This window comes from Maniola jurtina, chromosome 28 (genome assembly GCF_905333055.1).
Source record: "Maniola jurtina chromosome 28, ilManJurt1.1, whole genome shotgun sequence".
In the NCBI taxonomy this organism is placed as follows: Eukaryota; Metazoa; Arthropoda; class Insecta; order Lepidoptera; family Nymphalidae; genus Maniola; species Maniola jurtina.
The window spans coordinates 3,448,481-3,460,882 of NC_060056.1; the positions used below are offsets into that span (position 1 = coordinate 3,448,481).

At 37.2% G+C, this 12,402-nt stretch overlaps 1 protein-coding gene across 1 annotated transcript; it reads right to left on the reverse strand.

The window, feature by feature from the left end:
• Positions 1-6,069: 6,069 nt before the first annotated feature.
• Positions 6,070-12,014, reverse strand: LOC123879438. The gene is made up of 4 exons (XM_045927149.1): positions 11,890-12,014; positions 10,256-10,480; positions 8,154-8,318; positions 6,070-6,303 (listed from the first exon to the last, which is right to left on the reverse strand). The coding sequence occupies exons 1-4, from the start codon at positions 11,915-11,917 to the stop codon at positions 6,131-6,133; spliced, it is 591 nt and encodes a 196-aa protein (XP_045783105.1). The 5' UTR covers positions 11,918-12,014; the 3' UTR covers positions 6,070-6,130.
• Positions 12,015-12,402: the final 388 nt, after the last annotated feature.

The window sequence follows — 12,402 nt, forward strand, 5'->3', positions numbered from 1 at the left end:
CAAAAAATACTTGTTTTTTTTTTTAAACTGTGTAATTTGCAACGTGGAAGTTCCAAATAAAGAACATATTATGGTAGCCGACCATGTCTGTGCAAAGAAACACGAGAAAAACTACTCTGCTATATTGCTGGACAGCTGTACTGTGGGCAGTTACGCTGATTGCAATGAGGATGTTTTGAATCTTAGTTCTTAATTTAAAAAAAACTTTTTGTTTTCGATTACAAAAAATACTTTTTTTTAAATTTTTTTTAACTGTGTAATTTGCAACGTGGAAGCGCCAAATAAAGAACATATGGTAGCCGACCATGTCTGTGCAAAGAAACACAAGAAAAACTACTCCGCTATATTGTGGGCAGTTACGCTGATTGCAATGAGGATATTTTGAATCTTAGTTCTTAATTTTTTAAATATAACATTAAAAAAAACTTTTTGTTTTCGATTACAAAAAATACTTTTTTTTTTAGAAAAAATATAAAAAACGACAACGCCATACTGCTAGATAACTGTACTGACAGTTATGCTGATTGCAATGAAGATGTTTTACACCTAAGTTTGTAATTCAAAAAAACCTGAAAAGTAAACAAAAATTTTTTTTCTCAAAACAACTTTTTTTTAAACTTTTTTTTATCTAAAAGATACAATATTAAAAGGAACAATATTCATGTGTTCAGTCTGAATACAGAGTGGTCGTCGAATAATAAGAAAAATTTCAAAAAAAATGCTCATCTTATGAAGAAAAAAAGATTCTAAGTAAAAATAAATATTATGTTAAATACTTTTTCTTATAAAAAAACTTTTTTTTCTGAAATACCTTCAATATTAAAAATAATGTTCATGATGATGTTCTGAATTGATATTTTGTTTAAAAAACTCAAATTTTTAAGCATTTTTAGAGATTTTTTTTAAATTCTAATTTTTAAAAAAACCTCTAAAAATGCTTGACTGTAAAAATAAAATTCCCTTTTTGAAGATGATATTACAACTTTCAAAAACTTAAAACATAGACTTTGAGTATTAACTTTAGGAAAAAGGTAATATTATTCCATTAAAACTAAAGACAGTAGAAACCAAGTAGATATTTCTGCCAAGAAACAAGAAAACTACCAACCTAGTTTTTAATTTTTATTTTTTTTTTATTTTTTGATACGAAAAAAAACGTCGTACGAAAAAAAATAAGCAAAAAATTGACCGATAATTGATGAACCAATCGCGTGGTGGTTCAGAAACCTCTGCGCCTCACGGATCGATAAATCTCCCACTGCCCAGGTTAAAAGTCAGAAATTTTTTTCTTGACGCCAACTATCACTAAGTAATAGTGGTTCCTAGAGTGCCTTAGAAAGTATTAATTTTAATCTGTAAGTAAAGTGCGTATAAAACAAGTAGTACAATTGGAAATTGCAACATGGCAGTTTGCGCATATCATAGACTAAGGATTCATAGACTAAGACACAAAAAATAATGCATAAATTAAGGATAAGGAATAATGCATAACTAAACGGGTCTGCCCATGAAATTCAAATTTAATTTGGCTTTTCGCAATTTGCAAACTAATACGACAAATTAGACTTACGGCATTCTAATAGCGCCAATGGCACTATCATCTCCACACAGTGACGGATTAAGACTACTTGGTGCCCTAAGCAATCCATGCCTGTGGGCCCCCCTATAGCCCAGGAATTTGGTCGTCAAAAAGGGGCTTATCTGGAAAGTTTTCAGAATGTTATGCAAATTGGTGATTTTATAGATTTCGATGTGCTCTTTCCGAATTTTTATTTTGCCACCTCGTACCTTTGCCGCTCGCACCGCCATCTTGGAAAAATGGCGCCCAAAAACAGTTTTTTCACGATAACTTCTTTCCCACTCATTTTACGATAAAGATGGCTATGTAACAATTAAACTAAAGACAATTTCCTACAATTTGTGTAGTCACCTTTTTTTGTAGACTCAATAGTTTCAGCGTACGAGCGCCACAAAGCCCACTCCAACACACGTTTTGGCTAAATAACTCATTTCCACACCACCATGTGGTAGAGTGAGTGGCGTGATTTTTTTTATGGTATCTCCAGGAGAAGGTAGTCACCTTCAATTTAAGCCATCACTTCATTCAGAGAATACTAACACTCTTCAGAATTCTGCTCGAGATAAGAGTAAATATACTGCATCGCAGTATCGATCTCATGTGAATATGGACCTTTTTTTTGGGTTTCGAACCCAAAGGATGCCAATGGGAGTCCCATTGGCATCCTTTGGGTTCGAAATGGGACCTTATTACTAAGTCTCCGCTGTCATCCGTTTGTCCGGCCGTCCGTCCGTTTGTCTGTCAGCGGGCTGTATCTCGTGAACCGTAATAGATAGAGAGTTGAATTTTTCACAAAATGTGTATTTCTATTGCCGTTATAACAACAAATAATAAAAATTTCAAAATGGCTGACATGAAAAAAAAACAAAAAAGTAATGTTATTTCTTGTTTGATGGTACGGAACCCTTCGTGTGCGAGTTGGGCTTGCACTTGACCCATTTTTTTATTTTTTTAGTTTGTAGTGCGAGGTAAAATTTTTCATGCACGAATTGCGATATTGTGTATTGACTGCGACCACATTATAAACATGCTCGAGACACCGAAAAATCGGTCAAGTGCGAGTCCAATTCACATAGGAAGGGTTCCGTACCATAATACAAGAAATAATGCTCTTTTTTATTTATTTTTTCATGGCGGCCATTTTGAAATTTTTATTATTTGTTATTATAACGGCAATAAAAATACACATTATGTGAAAATTTCAACTTTTTACCTATTACGGTTCATGAGATACAGCACGCTGACAGACAGACGGACAGACGGACAAGCAAACGGATGACAGCGGAGGCTTAGTAATAAGGTCCCATGGGCATCTTTTGGGTTTAAAACCCAAAAAAAAGGCTCATATGTACGTGAGATCGAAACTGCGATGCAGTATATTTACTCTTATCTCGAGCAGAATTCTGAAGAGTGTTAGTATTCTCTGGTCGAACTGATGGCTTAAATTGAAGGTGACTACCGGTTCCTGGAGATACCATAAAAAAAAATCACGCCACTCACTCTACCACATGGTGGGGTGGAAATGAGTTATTTAGCCAAAACGAGTGTTGGAGTGGGCTTTGTGGCACTCGTACGCTGAAACTATTGAGTCTACAAAAAAAGGTGACTACACAAATTGTAGGAAATTGTCTCTAGTTTAATTGTTACATAGCCATTTTTATCGTAAAATGAGTGGGAAAGAAGTTATCATGAAAAAACTGTTTTTGGGCGCCATTTTTCCAAGATGGCGGCGCGAGCGGCAAAGGTACGAGGTGGCAAAATAAAAATTCGGAAAGAGCACATCGAAATCTATAAAACCACCAATTTGCATAACATTCTGAAAACTTTCCATCTCATATTACAGAATTACTGGACTACTATCCGTATGTCAACTAGAATCGGTCTTTAAACCTTTACCGCCTAAAAATATTAGTAGTAATTTTTTGTAAAATAAGATGATGAGATGTAATGTACTTTAGAAGTAGAGTAGTTAGGTTCGAATTGTTGAATGCACAAGCGGGCAGCGAGTGGGCAAGCGGGAGTGGGGTTATGACTCTGGATTGGACTCTATGTCAACTTAAAACGAGCGAATCTTCAAATTAGTCCCAGAAACTTTTTTTGGTGTGGTTTTTGGTGACGTGAGAGTGAGACGTGATGCCCTAAGGATGGATTTTTTTTGTGCTTCTTCTGGTGCCCCCTCAGACGTGATGCCCTAGGCAATTGCTTAATTTGTTTAAGGGTTAATCCGTCACTGTCTCCACAGGTTTATATAAAAATCTTTACTTGAAAGTGTTCAGTTTAAGAAAATAGTCAGAGAATCGAGTATCGACTAATTTGTGAGTAACTCACGTCGAAGTCATTATTTTGATTAATTTCTTAGACTGAACATTACCAACGCCTTCCATTTAATCGGATCTAAAGGCTGTTCGACTTGTGGACGAACCCTAATTGGCTCGTTGGAAATCCTGGAGCAGCGCAGAGACGTAAGCTCTCCTTGCGTGTCTTATTGCCTTTATAATATATCTGAAGAGCTGTTTGACCTGATTCCACCCTCCTTTTTCTACAAACGCACCGCACGCCACCACAAGCAGTTTCACCCTCACCACCTAGGTGCCTGGTGCACATCGACCGCCCGTTGTGCCAGATCCTTTTTTCCACGCACATGCAAACTGTGGAATCAACTCCCATCGACGGTGTTCCTACCAGATTACAACATGGGGTTATTCAAGGGGCGGACCAACAAATTCCTGAAAAACCGGCAACGTATCGGCGGTTCCTCTGGTGCTGCAACTGCCCATAGGCGGCGGTAATCACTTAACATCAGGTGACCTGCCTGCTCGTTTGCTCTCTATTTTTTATTTAAAAAAAAAAAGCCCCTCTGATCTGTTTTTGTACAATGCGCAGTCATACGCCTGGTATTAAGATTGGTCTACTTGTTTTGCGCACACTATATATATCTCTAAGTGAATTGTGATATTAAACTATGTAATTATTGATTATTATTTTTATAACGAAAATTGTGTTAATTAATAGTAATTCGATAGACAGCGTGAAAGAAATGATTCGAAAAAGGCGGTGTTAATCATTCTATCTCGCTTACACACAACACTTGTGTATAGTGTTTGAGTGAAACGGTATGATTAGTGCTGCTTCGTTTCGATTAGTTTCTTTGTTGGCACGTGCGGCATGCCAAAGTTTGACAGGTAATCTGACGATGGCAATTACCTCTGATTGGCTGAAATGCATGTTGCAGCAAGAATACCATAAATTCAGCCAATCATAGAGAAATGGAGAAAAATGATGTTACCTTAGTTTTAAGAAGAGAAACTATGTGAAAAAGTCTGTAACCTAAGCATTAGCTGATTTAAAATGTAAATAAATTGTAATAAATGCGCAGAAACGCGTAAGCGACACGCATATTGTTTCAGGGCTTATCGATATCTGGCTTAGTTTTTAACCCCCGACCCAAAAAGAGGGGTGTTATAAGTTTGACGTGTGTATCTGCCTGTGGCATCGTAGCTCCTAAACTAATGAACCGATTTTAATTAAGTTTTTTTGTTTGAAAGGTGGCTTAATCGAGAGTGTTCTTAGCTATAATACCGGAGTACGGAACCCTCAGTGCGCGAGTCTGACTCGCACTTGGCTGGTTTTTTGAACTATCACCACTTTACAAACGAGATGAGTTACGCTAGTGCCGTCGAAGGGGCGAGCCGCCGTAGGTGTATATATCCCGGGTCACGTGACCAAGTGAGCCTGACCTACTAGAATGTCTAAAGCGCCAGACAAAGCGTGTCGCTTACGCATTTCTGCGAAAAGCGTCCTGTTTAGTCTGTAAAGGAATAATAGTAATTTTTTTTTGTGTTTTGAATACAAGTATTTGTTTTAGTTTTAGTGTTGTTTAGGGTATAAGCAGACTTTCTAATTGAATAAAGTTTTTATAAAAAATTGTAGTTTTATTTTCACACTAGCTGATACCCGCGACTTCGTTCGCGTGGATGTAGGTTTTTAAAATTCCCGTGGGAACTCTTTGATTTTCCGGGATAAAAAGTAGCCTATGTGCTAATCCAGGGTATAATCTATCTCCATTCTAAATTTTAGCCCAATACTTCCAGTAGTTTTAGCGTGAAGGACTAACAAACATACACACACACACACACATACAAACAAACTTTCTCCTTTATAATATTAGTGTGATAATATGGGTAAAGAACGAATTGCTGCAAGGCATTGCTTTGGAATCACAGAATTGAAAATGAGAATAGAAGCGGTAGAGAATAGTATTCAAAATCTGTATTCAATTTAAGAATAGATAGTTTTATGGATTAATAAAATAATCTGAACCTCCTTCATCAGGTTTATTTTAATCAATCTAAGCCTCTTTAATCTATGCCTTGTTAATTGATAATAATATGTATTAATTAATCAAATTATGTTAATCATGTTTTACAATTATTAATCAATCTAAGCCTCGTTAATCATGTTTGATGATTAATTAATCAATGAAAGCCGCGTTAATCATATATATTGGTTAGTTAATCAATCTGAGCCTGATTAATCATGTTTATTAATTAATCAATCCTCTTTAATCAAACGGTACACGTAAGCGGCGGCCTTAGCTATTTTTTCGGAATATCTCCTCGCTGTCTGCGACTTTAGCGCGTCGTTTAGGCTTTTAAGAACCGAATTGGCCTGTATTTGGTACATCATGGAAGGTTCACCGCTCCTTAACTCGATACGTTCGGGCTCTGAAAAAAAAAACAGGAAATAGAATCAGGACTTCAGTGTGTACTACAGTAACTAGAAAAGAGCTGATAGCTTTCAAACGGCTGAACCGATTTTCTTGAATTATAGCTAAGAACACTATAAAAACTAAATTAAAATCGGTTCATTAGTTTAGGAGCTACGATGTCACAGACAGATACCTACACAGATACATACGTCAAACTTATAACACCCCTCTTTTTGGATCGGGGGTTAAAAATGTTACCCAAATTTGACGCTAGGTAGGTTATAAAACGACTTGCTATCTTTGATTTCACCCATGGAATTAGTAAGGACCTACTTCGTAAGTACAAGAATCATATTTTAGTATATCCATGATTTCACCTTAGATTTCACGCTACCCCTAATCTAATATTTGACAGATGTCGATTCAGGATCAAAACCGAGTGTTTCCTCACTCTACTATCCATACTATTAATATTATAAATGCGAAAGTGTGTCTGTCTGTCTGCTACCTTTTCACGGCCCAACAGTTTTAAGCGATTCTGACGTTTGGTACAGGGTTAGCTTATATCCCGGGGACGGACATAGGCTACTTTTTATCCCGGAAAATCAAAGAATTTCCATGGGATTCCTAAAACCCATCCGCTTTTAACCGATTTGTATGAAAGGTACCGAGGTAGCTTGGTGTAATTGACATAGGCATTTTATCCCGGAAAATCAAACAGGTCCCACGAGAGCTTTAAAAACCTAAATCCACGCGGACGAAGTCGCGGGCATCCTCTAGTAGTTAATAATATAAATGCGAAAGTTTGTATGCATGTATGGATGTTTGTTACTCTATCACGCAAAAACTACTGGACGGATTTGGCTGAAATTTTGAATGGAGATAGATTATACCATGCATTAACACGTAGGTACCCAGGCTACTTTTTGCCCGGAAAATGAATTACCACGGGATGTCTGTCTGCTTGCTTTGCACGGCCCAACAGTTTAACCGATTTTAGTGTTTGGTACAGAGTAAGCTTACATCCCGGGGAAAGACATAGGCTATGTTTTATCCTATTGCCTAAACTTTTCTTTTGTAATTTTTTTATTTCACAATTTTTAGTGGCCCCACTGTACTATAATATGCTATGCCCTACTGTTCACTAAGCTATTACACTGATCGCGAGCGATTTGCTCTGATCCATTGAGGAGTTCTGTTCTCCATCTCCGAAGATATTCATCAGATCTTCACCAAACTTATATGGGACCACCTGCACTGCACCCTTTCAAGCAAAAAAAATTTCCAAATCGGTTCAGGGGTCTTTGAGTAATCGGTGAACATACATTAAAAAAAAAAAGATTCCGACGAATTGAGAACCTCTTCCTTTTTTTGAAGTCGGTTAAAAACCGAAATCCACGCGGACGAACGAAGTCGCCGCGGGCATGATCTAGTAGGTAAGTATTACATAACTGAGCGGCGACAATCCCAGAATATAAAGCCATTGTTGAAATTCGTAGATCTTAACAAACATTAATTCAAGTTAATGATAATTAATAAATATCTTAAGAATAATAAGATATTTAATTAATATCAAAACAAACAACAGCAGGTCATATTAATTATCAACTTATAAATTCTATTAGGACAATTAGTTCTAGTATTGGCGCCAATTCAGTTTGAAAATAAGATCTTCAGGAAACTCACACTAGGCGGCGCTAGGATCGTGGAGGTTTTTAAACAAGAAGGTTCTATAATCTATATTAATGAATCTTAGACCGAAAGAGGTTATTATTAAAGAAGATTCTTTATAATAATTTTATAAAGCAAACAGGCCCACATATACTTATTAACTTCTTTCCGTGGATAGTTTATAGTGATACTTACTTATATTATACTTCTCCACTTTAGATCTAAAATTAGCTCCAGCAGCATCAGGTTTCACAAAGCTATTCACCAATTGTTTTAAATCAGACCACAAATTGGCCACATTTTCATTTTCCCGACGACGCGAGCGCCCATGTAGGTTTTCTCCGTTCCCGTCTTTTGCATCTGTATATAAAAGCTTGCTTTTAGGGATCCGTATTTCAAAAGGAAAAACGGAACCCTTATAGTATCACTTTGTTGTCTGTCTGTCAAGAAAGCCTATGGGTACTTCCCGTTGCCCTAGAATCATGAAATTTGGCAGGTATGTAGGTATAAGTCTTAAAGCACAAGTAGGCAAAGGAAAAAATCCTTTTATTTGTATCATTTCCACGTGTTTATATAAAAATCTTTACTTGATAAGGTCCAGTTTAAGAAATTAGCTCTAGTATCGACTGTACGATACTAGAGCTAATTTCTTAAACTGGACCCTTTCAGGTAAACATTTTTATATAAACCTGTGAGGATGATATTACTGCCATTGGCGCAATTAAAGTGCCATAAGCCTACTTTGTCGTATTAGTTTACAAATTGCGAAAAACCAAATTAAATTCCGGTTAGACCCGTGTCATGCACCTTAAGTGATAGAGACGATGCTTTGCAACGCCATTATCTCTTTCTAAGGCCGATTTTAGTCTCACGCTCACCATCAGCGCTCACAGCTCAGCGCGTAGTTCGTCAGCGCTGAGGCTCAGCGTGGCTCGTTTCAGTATCGTACTAAAGCTAAACGCCTTACTGTACAGACGACGACAAAAATGCGAAGTGTATTAATATTGCTGCTTTGTAAAACTTAGGTATCCCAAAGGAATAGAAACCGGCGATTTGCCATGACTGTACACGCTGACTACATCCGCTCCGCTCGACACTAGAACGCTCATAGAAGGCAGCAAAGACCACGAATCCGGAGATAGACGACCAAGTTCCATAGATCTGTTTATGATTAGTAGCGAGTAGGTACTATACATACCGGTAATATCGGATTATATATATAGAAAAAATCAATATCTATCTATAATACATTTTCTTTGTATCATGGACTTTCTATTAATAATAATAATAATAAATAGGCTTTATTGCTTACTTATTGCTAGTGACAAACATACATATGTTATAAGTAAATTAAATCTATAAAAAAAAAACTAACAATAGCAATAGGCCGCAAACTCAGCATGGCCGAGCATTGATGGCAATGCTCAGCGCTGGTTTTCAGTTTGCTCCAAAAAATATTGATTAATAAAATAAAAACGCACCGCGCCCGTTGCGTTCCCTGCTTACCCTCTATTTCACCCTCTTATGGCAATTTAACACTATACTTACATTACACGTCTCTTTCCCACAATATAATATAGATGTAAACGGTTGCGGCGAAACGTCACGATGACGTCATGACAGCCTAGTAATTTTAGGGATGCAAAGGCGCTCGTGCAATGGTCAGCGCCGACAGCTACGCGGCGCAGACGCGCGACGCGTGCGGCCGCGTAGCTATCAGCGCTGACCACCGTGCGCGCTAATAGCTACGCGTCTTTCAAAAACGCTTCCTATCTATAGGTACTAATAAATAAAATTGGAGTGTCTGTCTGTAATTTCGAAATAACTCATATTAAGGTCATATGGTTATTTGAACGATACTATAACTGAATCACACGTTTTTAAAATTTTTGTCTGTCTGTCTGTTTGAAAAGGCTAATCTTGGGAACGGCTGAACCGATTTTGACGGGATTTTCACAGACAAGTAGAGAATTGACCAGGGAGTAACATAGGCTACTTTTTAACCGACTTTCAAAAAGGGAGTTGTGTTTTTCTACCTATGTACACCGAAATCTCTGAGATTTCTGATCCGATTTGCGTCATTTCTTTTTTAATCGATAGAGGAACTTTGCGACATTATTTCATAAAAAATTTGGAGTCCAACTCCTCAATCCTGATGCTGCAGGGGATCTGACCAATCCACGCGGGCGAAGCTGCGGGCATCAGCTAGTAAGTTTATATATCTCAGCCATCAGCGCCGACGGTGCGCGTGCGGTCGGCGTGAGACTAAAATCAGCCTAAAATTCGATAATTTTTACCATCAGTTTTAATTGCAAGCACAATGCTTTCCAAATCCTTATCATTCACTTGTCTCTTGACTCTATACTGCTTGTGGTTCTTGAAATGTTTTCGAGCAGTATCGGCGATTTTTTCGGACTTCTTTACTGGTACCGCTTTATGTATTAACGCGTCAATGTTAGACTGTTTGTCGTCTTCACGGACTTGGAGAACATAACCGTTTAGCACGTTCACTGTTGCTAGACCTGGAAATTTTATAGTTCCTAGAGTTTGTCTATTTTGAAATGACGCGCCCCACCACCGCAATTTAGGTACACATGTAAGTCAACACAAGTGTAAATTAAAAATTTATAACACTCCCGACAAGTGAAGGTTATAGTAACTAGAAAAGAGCTGATAACTTTCAAACGGCTGAACCGATTTTCTTGGATTATAGCTAAGAACACTCTCGATCAAGCCATCTTTCAAACAAAAGAAACTAAATTAAAATCGGTTCATTAGTTTAGGAGCTACGATGCCACAGACAGATACACACGTCAAACTTATAACACCCCTCGTTTTGGGTCGGGGGTTAAAAATTATGTAGTGGGGCGCGTCATTTCAAAGTAGACAAGCTCTACCTCAAAATAACGGAATCTAATGGAATTAAAAACTCTTAGGGCGTGCGCAGACGATGGAAAGACCAACCGGCCAAGTGCCAGTCGGACTCGCGCACCGAGGGTTCCGTACTCGGGTATTTTTTTCCGACATTTTGGACTATAAACCAAAAACTATTACGAATAAAAATAAACAAAAATCTGTTTTAGAATATACAGGTAAAGCCCTTTCATATGATAGATATCCCACTTGGTATAGTTATCTTACTTTGAAAATTGAAACACATTTTAATTTTTTTTCTGTAATGTAACCACAAATTTGCGGTTTTCGGATTTATTTCTTTACTTGTGTAATAAGAGCTACCTACCAGCCAAATTTCATGATTCTAGGTCAAAGGGAACTACTCTATAAGTTTTCTTGACGGACACGACGGACGGATAGACAGACAGACAGACAAAAGAAAGTGATTCTATAAAGGTTCCGTTTTTCCTTTTGAGGTACGGAACTCTAAAAATGGCTCACTAAGTACTGCATAGCATATTGCACTCGCACAATATTACAGAGTAAAGATTTATTTATTTCGATACATAGTAGGGTGGTAACTAGCCACGGCCGAAGCCTTCCACCCGACAAAAGATGACGGACTTTTGTCCTTCATCTGCGCAGGCCCTTAGGTAGTGTACTTAACAGGGCTCTCTCCATCACTTACTCCATACAATCGTAGTCCCAATTTCATTTGAATATTAAGCAACCAAAGTTCATGAAATTTTGCAGACATATTCTAGAAACTCCTGTGGTTTTTTAGATTTTTCTAAAAATATGTAGTTTTAAAATTATAGAGGCTCAAAGATTTGTATGTGAATTTTTAAGACCGCGTAACTTTGAAACCGAATATTTTAACGGAAATCTGGAAAACTACAGGCATAGATATTAGTTCCCGGAACGTTTCTACAAAATTCCGTAGAGTATGATTGGTTAGTATTCCAATGAGAGACGAACTACGTTTGTATGGGGCGAGTGACGGAGAGACCCCTCTTAATATGTAGTAGGTACTTACCAATAATAAAATATGCTATGGTATTCATGTTAAAAATATGTTTTTCACTCGAACACTATTTTTAGTGAATCCAATAATTATAAACTTGCAATTATCGATTTAATGCTTGCAATTTATAAACATAATAAATACCTAATCTACATAAGTATCGATAAAATAGGTACCTATATAATCGAGGTTCTTTAATTAATTTTATCGTTTAATAAATTAGGTAATCGTAATTTCATCGTAAATAATAATTTTACCACGATCATCAAGCCATCGCCGGGTCTTATTTAAAAACTAGCTGATGCCCGCAGCATCAGGATTGAGGAGTTGGAATCCAAATTTTTTATGAAACAATGTCGCAAAGTTCCTCTATCGATTAAAAAAGAAATGACGCAAATCGGTTCAGAAATCTCGGAGATTTCGGTGTACATAGGTAGAAAAACACAACTCCCTTTTTGAAAGTCGGTTAAAAAAGTAGCCTATGTTACACCCTGGTCAATCCTCTACTTGTCTGTGAAAGTCCCG

What these genes read in the sequence shown, in the direction of transcription:
- LOC123879438 (XM_045927149.1), bottom strand. Translation starts at nt 11,917, where the DNA reads ATGAATACCATAGCATATTTTATTATTG. An exon ending in CATAGCATATTTTATTATTG is followed by an intron (nt 10,481 to 11,889) that starts GTAAGTACCTAC and finishes TAAAATTTCCAG; the next exon opens with GTCTAGCAACAGTGAACGTG. An exon ending in GCTTGCAATTAAAACTGATG is followed by an intron (nt 8,319 to 10,255) that starts GTAAAAATTATC and finishes TTTTATATACAG; the next exon opens with ATGCAAAAGACGGGAACGGA.